The 16,905-nt window shown below is 41.3% G+C and overlaps 1 protein-coding gene across 1 annotated transcript in view; it reads left to right on the top strand.

Moving 5' to 3' along the window:
• LOC113914671 (60S ribosomal protein L39-like) overlaps positions 1–5,093 on the top strand; it is a 32,639-nt gene extending 27,546 nt beyond the window's left edge. Inside the window, exons 2-3 of the mRNA XM_035722959.1 lie at positions 516–627; positions 4,687–5,093. Coding sequence (XP_035578852.1) covers positions 4,739–4,894 — 156 coding nt within the window. The 5' untranslated portion in view covers positions 516–627; positions 4,687–4,738 and the 3' untranslated portion in view covers positions 4,895–5,093. The remainder of the gene's footprint in view (positions 1–515; positions 628–4,686) is intronic.
• The last annotated feature ends 11,812 nt before the right edge of the window (positions 5,094–16,905 follow it).

Here is a 16,905-nt window from a genome sequence, read left to right as displayed (position 1 = left end):
TGAAGCAGGCTCCACACCCGGTGTGGAGCCTTACTTGGAGCTCAGTCTCACGACCCTGAGATCCTGACCTGAGCTGAAATCAAGAGTCTGGCACTTAACCAACTGAGCCACCTAGGTGTGCCCCAAGATCTTCACTTTAATTAGAAAAATTCAAAGACAGAATAGCTGAAGAATGATAGAACATGGAATACCTTAAAGCAAGTACCATTTACTTAATACCTACTCTGTCCAAGGCACTAAGGAGGACACAAAGAAATGTGAAATATGGCTTCAATACTAACAGCACATAATACACATTGATCCATATATTTGAAATTCAGATTCTCATTTCTGAGAGTAACTTACTTTCTCTCCCATTTATCATCCTCTCTCATGTACTAAATTTCTTCTAGCCACACGAGCCACCAAATAGGTATCATTTTCCTGATGGAAAACTGAACTCACCCAGGCCTCTGAATATTGCAGTTTGGATGTCTCAAAGCCTCATACAGAATTTTTACTCCATCATCCTGCAGGTATCCAAGGTCCAGGCTCTGCAGGTGTGAGTTGTTCAGAATAGCAGAAGCCAGATCCAGACAACACGTACTAGTAAGAACAGCCCATCAGTCTGCAAGAAGTACAAAAGAGGTGAGACCTTCAGTTGTGAAGCTTCATTAATTTATTCCTAGGAGAAAAGCCGAGGTATTTGAGCCTTTTTCCTGACCCTTTTCTCTCCACAGTCCAGGACGCACAGAGGAATGTCTAATATTACCAGCAGAAACAAATGGGATTTCTTAATGAGCAGGAAAAAAAAACAAAAACAGTGGGTAAAGCTGCTTTCTCCCACAAATAGGTTATTATCCACCAAGCTTCCCAAATCAAGGGTATAAACACTTTTTCCTGTCAAAACTAAAAAAAAAAAAAAAAAAATGGATAGAAGTTTACCCAAGGAACCCACAGATCTCTGTGCTTTCAGTTTCTAATATATTTTTGAAATAAAAAAAAATTTCCAGGAATCTATCCTAAAGTGCTGTTTTCCAAGAAGCAGCAGACTACATATATGAAGATATATCCTTCAATCCTCTGTAGGGCATTCAAGAGCATTCACAATCTGCCCTCCAGTGTTCACTTTCCATATTTCATCCCCATCCTATTCATCAAGCATACCCATCTTTTTTTTTCCAAATCTGCCACATCTATCTTCATGTCCCTTCTCTCTTCCTACCTTCTGCCAACGATCTCTGCACCCAACAAAATCCTCTTCATCTTTCAAGGCTAAGGTAACTCAGTTCCCTCTGTCCCACTCCTTGCTCCTTGGGGCTTTTATCTTATAATAATACGTGGACTATGTTATAATTGGCTTTGCATTTATTTCCCTGCCATCAGCATTTGATGAGTTACCGAAGGGTAAGTGCAGCACCTTAGAATAATCTTTAATGCCCTCAGAATGTAGCTTATATTTGTTGTAAATTTTAGTCGAGAGAATTGGCATGGCCTGCATGGAGGCTATGAAGGTAGCTGAGAGCACAGATTTGTCTATGTGTTTACAGGATTGGTAAGGAGAGAAAGTGAACTAAGCAAACATCTTGTGTGTATAGGTCACTTAGAAATTGTGGTTAAAATAAAGGTATTGGATTTAACGATAATTTCCATAAAGTAAAATTTTGTCTTCCAGTTGAATAATAATCAAGGAAACTTCAGAGAATCACATTGTATATGTTTTCCTAAAGAAAGTACAGGTACTTATTGGACCCAAGGGTTCAATCACCTTGGTGTTTGCCAATGTAACAATCAACTATTAGGGGCACCTGTGTGGCTCAGTTGTTGAGCGACTGCCTTTGGCTCAGGTCATGATCCCGGGGTCCTGGGATCGAGCCCTGCGTTGGGCTCCCTGCTCCACGGGAGGCCTGCTTCTCCCTCACCCCTGCTTGTGTTCCCTCTCTCACTGTGTCCATCTCTGTCAAATAAATAAAAAAACTTGGAAAAAAAACCAACTATTAAACTCTTGTGGAAATTTGGTTATCCTGAGTCAGTCCAGTCAAGGCAAACACCTCTGGATATACTAACCATCTAGAGTTTATTGTTCTAAAAAAAAAAAACAAAAAAAAACAGTGCTGGAGGTTAGACCCTTAGTGACTCACCTAGGTGACTAGTCCCAGGGGAGGCCCTGGTGGGAAAGTGAGTTGAGATCACTGACACCTCTATGTTGCTTCACTCTAGCCACAGTATTCACATAATGAAATATTAAATACTAAATATAGTGCATCCATTTTTCAATAGGATATTGAATATGTATTCAGTAAGATACTGATATATATTGAATATATTCAATATCCAATAAGAGAACTGTAAGTATTTCAATGATTCTGAAATACTGTCTTATGTAAAGGAAACCCCAAAGTCCTATCTATACAGTAATCACAGTTACATATACACATACCACCTATGTGTGTATACCCACCCACAGAATAAGAGAGAACATAATAAGAATAAAAGCAGTTGTTTAATGATGACTGACTTGTTGGTATTTTTAAAAAATTCTCCTCCTAGTGGGTGCCTGGGTGGCTTAGTCTATTAAACATTCAACTCTTGATTTCTGCTCAGGTCACAATCTCAGGGTCATGAGATAGAGCCCCACATATGGCTTCTTGCAGGGCATGCAGTCTGCTTGAGATTCTCAGCCTCTGCCCCGGCCACGCCACTCGTGCCTGCATACTCTCTCCAGAAGAAAAAAAAATTCCCTTCCTAGTTTCTTTAGAAGCTGACCTAGTTATACACCTGAACCGAAGAAAAAACAACTAATAGAGCACAATTTCTGCCTCATGGATGTAAGGCAGAAGACACACAGTAGACTCATTGGGGGTACAACCAAAAAAGTACATAAAATGGCTGCTGTTCAGTCTGTTGTCTCTGGTCCTCCTTCCCTGAGGGAGGTTGAATTGCTGTAGTAACTGTTTAAGAAAAATCTGATGAACATACTTCCCCAGCTTGTCTCAGGCAAGGGGAGAGAGAGGGAATCAGCTGTTTATTCTTTTTTTTCTGACACTCAGCTCATCCCTTCTTTGCTCACCTCCCCTGCCCTCACAGTAGTGAAAGTACCCAAAGGAAGGTCACAGAAAACCTACTCCAGGTCCTGAAAGTGACAGCTTGGATGCTGAAAGGCATCGCACAGAAGCTTTACTCCATCATCTTGCAGCCAGTTTGACCCCAGATCCAGATGTGTCAGGCTCCTGTTGCGCAGGAGAGCAGATGAGAGATGTTCACCGCTAAGGGAAGTGAAGTGGCAATTCCTCAGCCTATAGGAAGGACAGTGTGAGCAAAGATGGAATCACTGCTTTACTGCCCAGAGGTTTTTATCTTTGAGAAGATTTCATGCTCTGGTCCCTTATATCTATTTGCCAAGACTTATCAAATACCCACTTCCCTTATTACCTCTTTGCCGGTCTCACTTGGGATACTTAGGTTTGCACCAAATTGCACAAACTGGATCCATGTTCTTCAGAATGTTTCTTACTATAAATGAAATGTTTACCTCTTTAAACTGTGCATAAATACAGTGCCCTATTGCAGAAGTAGCTACATAGAGCAGAAGAGCAGGCATATGGAACAGAATGAGAGTAATCACAATAAAGTACTTTCTGTACATACAATCAGTAGGGAAAAGATCTATTATACCATAAATAAATTGGGAAGGCAGACCTGACATATGGGGGAAGTTAAACCTTATAACAAATTAGGAATAATTTAATATTTCAAAAATTAAACCATAAAGTATATGACAGTTTTTTTTTTTTTAAAGAAAGATATTTTCAATTACAACAAAACTTTGAGAAGTCATGAGGAGGAAGATAATTTGACTTCACAAAAATTTTAAACTTCTGTACTCTAAAAATGATAAGTTAGGAATACAGCAACATGCTAGGTAAATTATTTGCAATATATAAAAAATAATGGTTATAATGTATATTTACTATTAATAACCATAGTATATAACATACATAACAGAAAACATCCAGAGGAAAATTGAGCCTATCAAGAGGCAATTCCTAGAATACTAAAGGCCAAAAACATTTGAAAAGATGCTCAAAATCAAATTATTTTTAGTTATTTTCAATTATCTAAATAACACTGATAAAAAAAATAGTAGATACCCAGTGAAGATGTTAAAATACAGGCCTCTAGACTGCCGAGGAAATATGAACAATCTGGAGAAAATTTAACCACATCTGATAAGATAAAAATTTTGGCTTATCAATTCCATGTCTAAAATTCTCTAAGAGCAATGAAATAATCACTGATCCAGCCATACCATGGGATGCTACAGTTCTGTTTAATGGTGTTCATATGTATTTACATATGAACATATGTATGTTCTAAGCCCAGAATATGGAGCTGGACAGACAGACTTTAGTCCTGAATCCATGATCTTATGAGCATTAGGCAAGCAACATAATCTTTCTAAGCCTCACATTTCCTACCTGTCCAATAAGGCACTTAGAACTCAGGTGGCCAATTTGACACCAACAGGTACTTTTGTACAGATTAAACCAATTTAGCATAGGGCCCAGCACAGAGTAAGGACAGAATAAATGGCAGTTATTAATACCATCATCCTTGTCATCTTCATTACCATTAATGGATAACAGAAGGGAAAAAGCAAGGGACAGAATATGTTCATAACATTCTCCCTTTTAAAATATATTTCAGCTTTTTTCTCCTTTTCGCTGTCATCCTGGTGTGTGGTAGACCGTTCCTCGCCATGTCTTCTCACAAGACTTTCAGAATCAAGAGATTCCTGGCCAAGAAACAAAAGCAGAATCGTCCCATTCCCCAGTGGATTCAGATGAAAACTGGTAATAAAATTAGGTACAACTCCAAGAGGCGTCACTGGAGAAGAACCAAGCTGGGTCTGTAAGGCATCACACTTCATGAGATGGCACACGTGTTTAAGCTGCATGAAGATCACATGTTCCTTTTTCTCCCCACGTGTTCCTATTCTATCACTCTGTAAACATCCCTCCTACCTGGCCAATACACGTTTTATCAGGGAAATGATTTTTCTCTGTTACTATGCCTCTACCCCAGTAAGTTGGTTCAGTAATAAATGTGAGACCTTTCAGTTGAACTGCTGTTGTGTTCTGATTTGTAAAGTACTGAATTCCCCCTCCTGTCAGATCTCACATAGCACTGTCCCAAAGAACTTTCTGCAGTGATAGAAATGTCCCTCCACAAATACTTAAAGTGTGGCTAGGGGGTGCCTGGGTGGCTCAGTGAGTTAAGTGCCTGTCTTTCACTCAGGTCATGATCTCCGGGTCCTGATGGAGCCCTGAATCAGGCTCCCCCGCTCAGTGGGGAGTCTGCCTCCCTCTCCTTCTGCCCGTCCCCCTGCTCGTGCTGTCTCTCAAATAAATAAAATCTTAAAAAAAAATAAGATATATTTAAAAATGTAATATACATCAGAAGGGTGAAAACTAGTAGACTCTTACATGAGGCTCTGGAGATTGCACTGTGGATTTTTCAAAGCATCACTCACAAGCTTTACTCCATCATCTCCCAGGATGTTGTCCACCAAGCACAAGTGTGTCAAATTTTGTTGCTGATGAGAGCCAAAGAAAGAGCCTCACAACCAGCTACTGTGAAGCCACAGCTTTCTAGGCTGAAGGAGAAACAGACGGGAAGGGATCAAATCCCAAAGTTCCTGTTTCTCTTCCCCTTTGCAGGGACACTAGCTGGTACTTACAGCCCCTACACCTCTCCCATACAATCAAACTTTTCCAACCTACTGAAATTACAGATGCCACTGCAACTATGTACAGGGGAGGGGAGAAGAAGGAAAATAGTAAAAATAAGCAGTCATGAAGAAAAGCAGCATTTAAAAGTCAAATAAAAGAGGAAGCAAAGGCGGCCTTCATGTAGAGTTCATCCAGGCTTGACAAATGAGCCAAGTGGTGTCAAGGCCCAAGCTGTTTGCCCTTTCAGCTCTTCACTAAGCCACACAAGACTGTACAAAAGGACCCCAGGGAAAATAAAGAGACAGGCCTCCTACCCCTCATCTAGAGAATATCTAGGTGACACTTGGGATGTCCTAAGGCCTCACACAACAGCTTGATCCCATAATCCAATAGGTTATTGGTCGACAAATTCAGAAATCTCAGGCTCTGGCTTCTGACGAGAGCCTTAGAGATATTTAGACAGCAAACTGTAGTTAGGTCGCAGGATTCCAAGCTGGAAAACAGCACAGAAGAACAGATGACCCTCCTCAGAGAAGAACTATGAGCACCATTCACCCAGCCAAAGGGTGTTGTCTCCCAGGCATTGTGACCCATTCTGAAGCCCAACTTCCCTACATGGAGTGAGCTCTTTAACTAGCACAAGGCTCTGATAGAACATCAAGAAGGGAGGGGTAGGAGGCCTGTCTCTTTCATCCCCACCTCCCCAGTTCCCTATGAAAATACATATGAACACACCAAAAGTATTTTTTAAAGATTATTTGAGAGCAAGAGTGTGCACATGGGACAGGGGGAGAGAGAAAATCCTTAAGCAGACTCCCCACTGAGGGGCTTGATCCCATGAGCCTGAGATCATGACCTGAGCTGAAATCAAAAGTCAGACGCTTAACTGACGGAGCCACCCAGGGGCCCCGTAAAAAAATTTTTTTTAATGATACTCTTATTTTAAGCTAGGAGGACTTTCCTCCAACTACAACATGGAAGGTGCACTGAAGGATGCTGTGTCCTTGCACTCTGACTTCTGAAACAAATGGGCAGGAGCAAAAGCTGTGATTCCCACAGTAAGAGCTCACCTATTCATGGGAGTCAGGAGTCAATTCATGTTTAAGTTCATGTTTTACTCTTAAGGAACCCAGTCCTTAAGAGTAAAAACAAGAAGAGAATCAGAAATAATATAGTTTCTAAAAATAAAGAAGGGAAGCAGAAGAAGAAAGGAAGAAGTGCATGTAGAGCCCACATTCTTAGAGACTCCTATTTAGAGACAGCTTGGGCTGGGAGAAGGCTGGGCCTGATACCAGCTCTCAAAAAGAGGAGTTCCAGGAACTTGGAGTTGCTCTAGTTACTTCTTTGAATCAAGCACTTATCAACTCAGTCCCTCCGGAATTGGTTCTCTTCATCAAAATAAGGGTGTACATAGGAAAGAGAAGCTCCTTCCTTAGTCCAGAATTAGACCTCAATGGATGACTTAGGACACAGCCTAAGGCTGAAAACCTCAACTTGCCCTGAAAAGGTGTTACGGACTGAACTGTGTTCCCCAAAATTCATATGTTGAAGCCTAAACTCCCAATGTGACTGTATTTGGAGACAAGGCCTTTAAGGAGACAATTAAGGTTAAATGAGGTCATAAGAGGGGCCTCCTGATCCAACAGGACCGGTGTCCATGTAAGGAGAGAGGCACCAGGAATGCGCACACACAAAAAAGGCACGTGAAGACACCGTGAGAAGGGGCTTACCCACAAGCTTGAGAGAGAAGCCTCACCAGAAATGCACCCCACTGGCACCCTGATCTTGAACTTCCAGGCTCCAGAACTATGAGAAATAGATTTCTGTTTAAGCCACCCAGTCAGTGGCATTTGGTTATAGCAGCCAGAATAGAGTGATAAAAAGGGAGATTATACCAGCAGCCAAGAAGGCAGAGAAACAAGGGAGACATTGGGTTTGGACAGAGCTCTTCTAGAAGGAAAAAGAGTCCAATATTATGGGGGCCTGTGGATAAAATATTAAAGCTTAACTAAGGGACAGAAAATAAGTACATTTATGAAAAAGAGAAAATGGGGAAACAGGAAAATGTTTAGAACGGCTTGCTTTACATTTTAAACATACATAAAAAGATGCAAATTCTCTGAAAGAAGAGCACATCCTAAGTGGAGATCAGACTGAGAAAGGGAGCAGGTTTAAGATAAAAAAGAGTGCAACAGATTTAAAAAAAAAAAAAAAGAAAAACAAGAGAAAACTGAAATCCATATTTCAAGCAATAAAGAAAATCAATGACAATTTGAGAAACACCCCAAAAAGGAAGGGGAAAAAAGATTAAAATGACAAAGTAGGGTGCCTGAGTGGCTCAGTTGATTAAGCATCTGCCTTCGGCTCAGATCATGATCCTGGGATCCTGGGACTGAGCCCCTAGTCCCTCCTCAGTGGGGAGCCTGCTTCTCCCAATCCTGCCCCTGCCCCCTTCCGTGCTCTCTAATGAATAAAAAATCTTAAAAAAAAGAAATTCTTCTGGGCACGAGGTGTTACTCGTATGCCCAAGATTATTGTTTTTTTTCCCTTATTTGCTCAACATACTTTTTTTTAAGATTTTTTAAAATTTATTTATTTGACAGAGAGAGACACAGTGAGAGAGGGAACACAAGCAGGCAGAGTGGGAGAGGGAGAAGCAGGCTCCCCGCTGAGCAGGGAGCCCAATGCGGGGCTCGATCCCAGGACCCTGGGACCATGACCCTAGCCGAAGGCAGACACTCAATGACTGAGCCACCCAGGCGCCCCTGCTCAACATATTTTAAAAGCTACCCTAGGGGTGCTTGGGTGGCTCAGTCGTTAAGCATCTGCCTTTGGCTCAGGACATGATCCCAGGGTCCTGGGATCGAGCCCCGCGTCGGGCTCCTTGCTCAGCGGGAAGCCTGCTTCTCCCTCTGCCTCTGCTCCTGCTTGTGTTCCCTCTCTCACTCTCTGTCAAATAAATAAATAAAATCTTTAAAAAAAAATGAAATCAAAGCTACCCTATTATCAGGCCCACATGTGGAAAAGTTATCAGGACAAGAATAGATCTTTCTCCCCTACCGGAGGGGAATATTTAGTAAATATTACAGTGAAATAGTCACATGAAAATTAGTGATTATATGTACTTTTCCAGTATACTCATGTACAAGGGATAATAGGAGTCTCTCAGCAATTTAAAGTTTTCTTAAATGCTTTAAATTTGCAAAGTTCCTATGGTAATTGGGGATATTTTGTGAGGCAGCCTGGCAAAGACCTACTAATTTGTCAATACTCTCGCTGCTCACATCATCTAGAATCAGTGGGAAACTAAAATATCGACATGCAATTCTGCAGTGTTGAGTTCAGCATGATCTATGCACAAACCAGACTACTGTGGTCAGTCAACTGTCCATAGCTGTTATGCGGTCTAAAGCAAGCATAAAACTGAAACTTTTCCCAGAGTGTTAATAGGAGGTCTATAAGACTATCAATTACTTCCAGTGGTCAGCCTCAATGGGAGAACATCCAATCCTACATAATACCATGTGCAAGGATTACAAAGCTCTGATGACTTCTGCTGCCAAAACATTTTGTTTACTGGTACAAGGAGCCCTAACTAATTGGCCCAGATGGATGGCTTCCTATTTGAAAGCCTGCTAACTGGGTCTCATCAAGGCTCATCAGTGGAAAACACTGTTCAAATGTCAACTGATGAAAAAGATCTTACCAAGTCCTGCTGCTCTGTCAAGTGCCAGGGCATTCTGTCTTGGACCCACAACTCCCACCGTGAGAAAACATCTTCCCCTCCATTTAACAGCTTTTTGCTACTAACATGTTAGTAGCAAGAACCAATGACCTACTTCTCACCTGGGCTCCAGACTAGAGGTGGCAGGTTACTGAAAATTCCTCACAAAGTCCTAAAACTACTTCACAGACAGTAAAACCAATACCCCAACCTGGTCTGCTGACAACTGAACTCAAGCAATGTTCAAGAAGCATCCAGCAACTTTCCAGACATGCTCTAAAGTGAATTTCATCCTACAAAACCCGGTGAGATTTAAAGAATCTCCAGAGGTAATATAGTTCACCCACCTATTGTCAAAAAGGTCTTGTTCCTTGTGCTTCCTACGTATAGTTTATAATTTGCTTCTGACAAATACAGACCTATCTTGGCCTTTCATTCATCAAGGTTCTGTCTTGCCCCACCCTCCACCTTCCCCCACCCCCAGTGAATCCAGGGATTATAAAAACTTCTAAGGTAAAATTTACTGCAAGGATTTGTTTTGTTTTGCTTTTGGTTTTATTTTGTAAGAAACTGAATTAAAAACCTTTCATTGGAAAATAAGATCTCCCTTGAATTCGGTCACACAGTGTGGGGACCAAGTAGGCTTGCCAGCCCTCTCACTTTCAGAAAAAAAGCAGACCCACCACTAGGCTCCACAGTGTGTGAGGGCACTGGAGTACTGTGCCGGCTGCCAGGTGCCGTGCTCTTCCTCCTCGGCCTTCTGTATGGGTTACCGAGTTGCAATTATATGGTGATGGTGATTCACTATCAAAACAAATAAAGCTCATCTTCATTAAAAAAAAAAAAAAAAGGCGGGGGTGGCACCTGGATGGCTTAGTTGCTTAATGTCTGCCTTTGGCTTGGGTCGTGATTCCAGGGTCCCTGGGATCGAGTCCCTCATGGGGTTCCCTGTTCCACGGGGAGCCTGCTTCTCCCTCTGCCTCCCTGTCTGTCTCTCATGAATAAAAATAAAAAATCTAAAAAAAAAAAAAAAAGTAAAACTGAGCCTGCTTAGCATTGCCCCCAGTTACCATTAGTGCATTCTTTCCTGTAAGCATTCAAAGATACAATGAATACACATACGGCCGCACTGAAATATGAAAATTTTTAAATCTTTATAAATTCTGGGTCTTTTTGTTAAACTTAGGAAAGGGAGAGATGGAACTGTACAATGAGGGGCGTCCTCAGTGAAGGGATGGGAGCAGTTAAAAGTCCTATCAGGAGGAAATCACCCTGAATCTACTGATTCCTGCTATTCCATGTCGTGAAAATAGATTGACGCTGGCCCAATGAACAGCAAATCAAGGCTGTAAGATTCTATTTGGACAGACAAAAGTCTCAATTATAACAAAAATAACTCACGACTTACCTCAGATTCTGTAGTTTACAGTCTGGGTGTTTCAAGGCTTCGCATAATGACTTTACTCCATTGTCCCCTATATCACTCCCTTTCAGATCAAGATGCATCAGATTCTGGTTGTGAGTCAAAGAACTGGCGATATCCTGACAACCGCCAGGGAAAGAAAGAAATCTCATCCTTCAGAGGAAAAACATGCAGGAGGATTATCTCTGTCCTGGTTACAGCATTCCCTTGCCTTTCAAATCCAACTTTTTGATATCTAAATATTCCTCTCATTTCTTATCTTACTTTGAGTTTCTCCTATTTCACGGGTGGTTATAAATCAGTTTCAGGACGCTGCTTAGTAAAACAGTTGGGTTACAACTTAGATGTCCATTACATCCTGACAACTGATACTCTCAACTTCTTTTGACCTTGAAGGAAAAGAAGGTAATAACATCAGGAAAAGCAGAAGGGGAGTTTTTGAACTCAATTCCAGTAAGAACTACCTCAAATAATGGGGAATATTCCAAATATTTCAATTACAGCATTAATTCACAATATTTAATCCTTAAAATAACCCAAGGTGAGTTCGTAGTTAATATCAACTGTTTGAGATGCATCATTAGCAAAACACATTACTGCAAAATACGCTGTCATCTCATGGACTTTGTTAGATGTACGACGATAGCCCAAAGCTAAATATGGGAGGAAATCCAATACGCCCATCTTTCTTCCCAGTTGTCGTCTGCTACTCAGGCACTGTTAGCCATATTTGATTCTTCCCTAAGTGCCTCTGCTAGCCCCCAATGCCCAGCATGTTCACAGTGCTAACTATTCAAAACATCCCTTTGTAATATCACCTCTTCTCCGTTCTGCCTAGCACCTACCCTTTACCCTCACCCTCCTTCTGGCTAGGCACAAGGAAACAAAGCTTTTACCTGTTAGAGCACTAGCCATCATCATCTGGTAAAAGTGCCTGAAGCACTCACTAAATACAAATTGAAAGTACAATTTCAATTTCATGTGTTAAGGAAAAGGGACTTGAGAAAGGAAGGCCACTCTATGGTGGGAAAGACTAAGTGCCGCCTTCATGGTGTCCTCCCCCAAGGAGCCCTCGCATTCTAGAAGAGGAAGCCATTTAGCCCAAAAGAAGGTAGTAGCTCTTGTTAGGGCTTCAGACTGGTGACATTCAGTGAAAGGGAAATGTAGGGGAGAGGTCTGGGGGCGAAGGAAGAGGATTTCCAGGAACCCCCCCTTAATCAAGACTAAATAGGATCAGTTCCAGCTCCTAGTACACCCAGTAGACAAGGAGAAAGATGTGTAAACCAGCCAATGTAAATCAGTGATAGGGTCTGTAGAATCAAATTAAGATGTAATAAAGACTGAAATACCAAACGTTGGCAAGGGCGAGGAGCAGCGGGGACTTCCACATATTGCCGGTAAGCCTGAAAAATGGTACAACCACTCTAGAGAGCTAGTTGGCAACTTCCTATAACAAGTTAACATCCATCTGTGAACTAGTAATTCCATTCTGAAATATTAGCCCAAGAGATGAAAACCTGTATCACACACAAAAAATGCATCCAAGAATAGTCCTAGCGGCCTTATTCATACTGGCCAAAACCTGGAAACAGCCCAGGGGTCTATTCAAAAGATAATGAAGGAGTTGCAATCTATCATACAATGGCAGGCTCATTAGCAATATACTATCGAAACATGCAACTACCTATGTGGGTAAGTTTTTAAAAATATTTTGTGGAGCAAAAGAATATTGACACAGCAATGACATACTGACCATATGAAACAATCTCAATCATTTACAGGAACAGCACAAGCTAACCTATAGTGATAAAAGGTTAGAAAGTGGTTGCTACGGAGACTGCATAGGATAAGAAAAGTGAATAGAAGAGGGTAGAAGGAAACTTCCAGAGGTGATGTGTTTTCTATCTTATTTTGAGTATTGGTTACATAGGTATATGTAATCATCAAAACTTAACTAGACATAACTGTGCATTTTATTAAATGTAAATTACTCAATAGAAAAATTAAATAGTATGCTCCAGAACTTAGCTTTGCAAGCGCTCTGTTGAGTTGCCTATGATGCCTTAGCTCTGTGTTGTTCATCTAGAAAATTCCTTAGCAAGCCTCAAAAACCATGTCAACAGCTTCTACACTCCAAGCAATCTTTCCCAGAACAAGCTAGTTATGCCCCCACATCCCCTGAGGTTTCTACTGTGGGTGTTCTTAGAATATTTTACACAGTGGATTTTAAGTGTTTATCCTTGGATTTCCCTAATAAGTGTAGTGGGAGGTGGGACAAAGAAGTTGAAATACTCCATGAAATTTTCTCATGCCAAACTTACAAGTTTTTGTAGTTTACAGTTTGGGTGCCTCAGTTCTTGATAAAAAGTCTTCATGGCTAATTCATCGGGGTTGCTATGACACAGGTCCTGTTCTCTCAAGTGCTCATTTGTATAAAGCACAGAACAGAGATCTTGCCAGTAATGAGTAATGTGACCACCATCCCTTCGCCTAAATAATCAAGAAAAACACAAGATCAATGTATCTATTTCAGCCCGGGCAAGTCTCAGAAGATGGTATTGGGTAGAAGTTGTTTTGTTTTTTGTTTTTAAGATTTTATTTAGTTGACATAGAGAGCACAAGCAGGGGAAGCGGCAAGCAGAGGGAGAAGCAGGCTCCTCGCTGAGCAAGGAACCCAACACGGGACTCGATCCCAGGGCCCTGGGATTATGACCTGAGCCGAAGGCAGCCGCTTAACTGACTGAGCCACCCAGGCGCCCCTGGGTGGAAGTAAGTTATTCTAGAAATGGCGAGTGCATCAGTGCAGGTCTTGTGTGGGCACAGTCCACCCAACAGTCTTCCTCTTGGCACTCCAGGAGGCTTTGTTTGCCCAATAACTCCCTCACCCCTTCAACACAACACACAAAGTTAGCCTAGAGAGACTTCATTTTGGAGGACGAGACTTAGGAAGGACGACAGAGGTCTTCAAATAGCCAAAGAGCATGTATCAAGAAGAAAAATAATCTAAGACCACAAAGAGTAAGCATAGGCATAGTGGGCAGAGATCCAGGCACCGGGGTGGAGATTAAGAACCATGGGTACGAGCTGCAGTTCTCCAGTTTACTAGCTACCTGACTTTAGGTAAGTCATATCAGTTCTATGAACTCTGAGCTTTCTTCATCTATGAAATGGGAATTCCATCTCCCTTCACAGGATTGTGAGGATCTAATAGTCAAGTGTAGTGCATACACAAAAGCACTCTGTAAATCTGTAAATGTTGTATAATTTAACTATTAGGCATATTTTCAATAAGCTCATTATAAACAAAGGTTAATAAGGAATAAAACAGATGATTTATGATTATAAGCATAAGCTCTTATAACAAAAGAGTCTTGAGTCCCAACTCTGCCATTCACTAACACGGGTGATTCTAGCAGTGCTACTAACTTATGTGAGCCTCCGCTGCTTCTTAAACAATGAAGATAATAGTATCTATTTCTTAGGATTACTGTGAAGATTAGGACAGTCCACAGAAAATGGTTGGCAAATGTTTTCCATTATAAGTGCTTACAATTGGTAGCTGCCCTTATTCATATTAAAATATATAAAAGTCTAGCCTGTTGCCTTATACAAACAGCTGCTGTAGGAGAGGGAAAAAGTATCTTTTTCCTTGTGCCCTCCTAGCTTCTAGGGGGGCCCTGTAAATTGGACTGACAAAAGACAGATTAACAAGAGAAAAGCATACAAATTGTATTAGCATGTGCATTGTGGGTGAAATTAGTGAGGAGTAATTTAAAGGGATAGACAGACTTTGGGGTTTATATAATTCAGCAGGAAAAAGGCAGGGGGATAAAAGGCACTTGTGGAAAAAGTGTTTGTGACAGTGTCTGCCTGGGTATGGGGCCAACTTCTGTCTCCAAGAAGAAGGTAGAGAAATTGCTTCCAGGGAGGGGATTGAAGATAGTTGAGTTCTTTTTGGAGGTTCTGCTTCTAGGCAGGTAAGGGGTTTCAGGAACTCCTATGCCTTCAGCTCAAAATACTTCTTATGGAAAAGTGACATATTTTGGGGTAGCATATCCTGATCTCAGTCACTACTCAATAAATATTGATTCCCCCATACCTTATCTTGGATTGAATAACATTGCAGAGTGCTGATCTCTACATCAACTGAGGTCTTAAATTTGACAAAAGTAGGCAATAAATCATTCAAACATTTAAGTGCTTACTATGTAGAAATGCCATAAGGTTTAATGGTGAATAAGACAGACATACTGTTAAATTTACAATGTTGTTATGTTATAGAAGACACTGACCGACCTATAATGTGCCTCTTAAAGCACTGGGTTCTCAGACTTACTTTAGCAACAATGCCAACTCTAATATTAGGTAACACTAGAACACAGGTGAGGGGAAGGTAGCATGAGGACTAGCTGTATAATGGCCAGAATGCCTTCCTAATATTATTAGGCATAAAATACATTCTAATGCCCTGGGTTCAATCACAGGTCTTAACAGAACCACTAAGTCAGAATTGAGGAAACAGACTAAAGGAGATTTACAACACCCCAAGGACAGTAAAGGTCACAGCATCCCAGCCTACAGTTCTACTCCCACAGCAGAAGAGAAATAAAAATGTAGGTCCTTATAAGAGACGTGGTTCTGCAACTGTACGTAATGGCAAGGAGGCAGCGTGGGTCAAGCTGGAAAACCAAGGACTTGACAATCAGATGTGTGACCTCAGTCAAGTTGATGTCTTCTTGGTACCTCAGGGTTTTTACTAGTAAAATGGAAATAACAGCATCTTCCTGGGATTGTTGAGAGATGACTTGAGGTGGGCCTCAGAAGACTGCTGGGCATGTGTCAAACAGATGCTAGCTATTATCTGATGTGTGCTTGAATCAATAATGGTACACTTACTTTCTAGGTGAACTTCTCTGAATCGCAGTTTGGTATTCTCAAAAATAAATTGAGATATGCTTTTGACCAGCATCAAATTGGATAACTGGTTAAATATCCCATATACTATATAACTATATACCGCATAGTAAGCCCTCAATTTCAGTTAAATCCAGAGGTAATCCCATAGTTCAATTCTTCCCTTAGACGTAGATGGATAGAGTCAGAAAAGGCAACTCATGGGAGAGGGTAAAATAGGCATCAAACACTTCACTTATTTTAGATTATTTAGATTCATTTATTCTTTCAAAATATTCATTCAGCTCCTACTATTTCTTACCCAAATCAGACTCTCCTGTTAGGTGTTAAAGGGCTGAGACCTTTCATGAAGTACGAAGCAAAGGCTGACCTATGTCTATGCAATGGGGAAGGTGAGGGACGTAGCCCAGACAGATGCCCTGTGTCAAATAGCTTCAGCAAGAAATTCCTGGTCCCTAGTCCTTCCAGAATGCATTCTTTTTAAAAGTTAAATATACGTACCATAGTGGATCCAACTTTGTGCTAGGTCACATCCCTCCCTGAGGACTAAAGATTATTTCTAGCTGTTAAGAGTGTTGCCAGGTGATTGCTCTCAGCCATGCCCCTTTCTTGGGATTGCCCTCAGGCCAAGACAGTCACTTCAGGCAAGTTTCTGTCCTTTCCTCACCAGTAGCCATGACTGGTCAATGAGGGATTTTAGTGTTTGGCTTCCTTGCCTCAAGGTGGGACAACTCTGAAGGGTAATCCTAGCTCTGGGACCTCTGCTAAACAATTCTCCTCCCCTCCCACTGATAAAATTTCCTTTCCTCACTCCCCTGACAGGGCACTTCCCCACTTACCAAAGTTCAGCTGGGGGGCTTGAGTTTAACATCTTCTCAAATAACACAGTTACAGACAGTTTAGTGGTCCGTAAACATTGGCAGGGCTTAAGGCAGATTGAAGACACAAGTAAATGGACTTTTCCACAAACATCAATGACAACCTTTTGGAAAGATCTCATTGCCTGGCTTATAAAGGCTTCATCTTGAGTCTCATACAGATAGAGGAACAACTCCAGAAATTCTAGCTGTGCTGGAAAATGTTTGCTGTTCCCCAGTATCTCGAGCCACTGAAGGATCTTCCTTTTTATCTCC

Source organism: Zalophus californianus, chromosome 11, assembly GCF_009762305.2.
Source record: "Zalophus californianus isolate mZalCal1 chromosome 11, mZalCal1.pri.v2, whole genome shotgun sequence".
In the NCBI taxonomy this organism is placed as follows: domain Eukaryota; kingdom Metazoa; phylum Chordata; class Mammalia; order Carnivora; family Otariidae; genus Zalophus; species Zalophus californianus.
The sequence above is the reverse complement of the archived record's forward strand: the minus strand, read 5'-3'. Positions and strand labels throughout refer to the sequence as shown.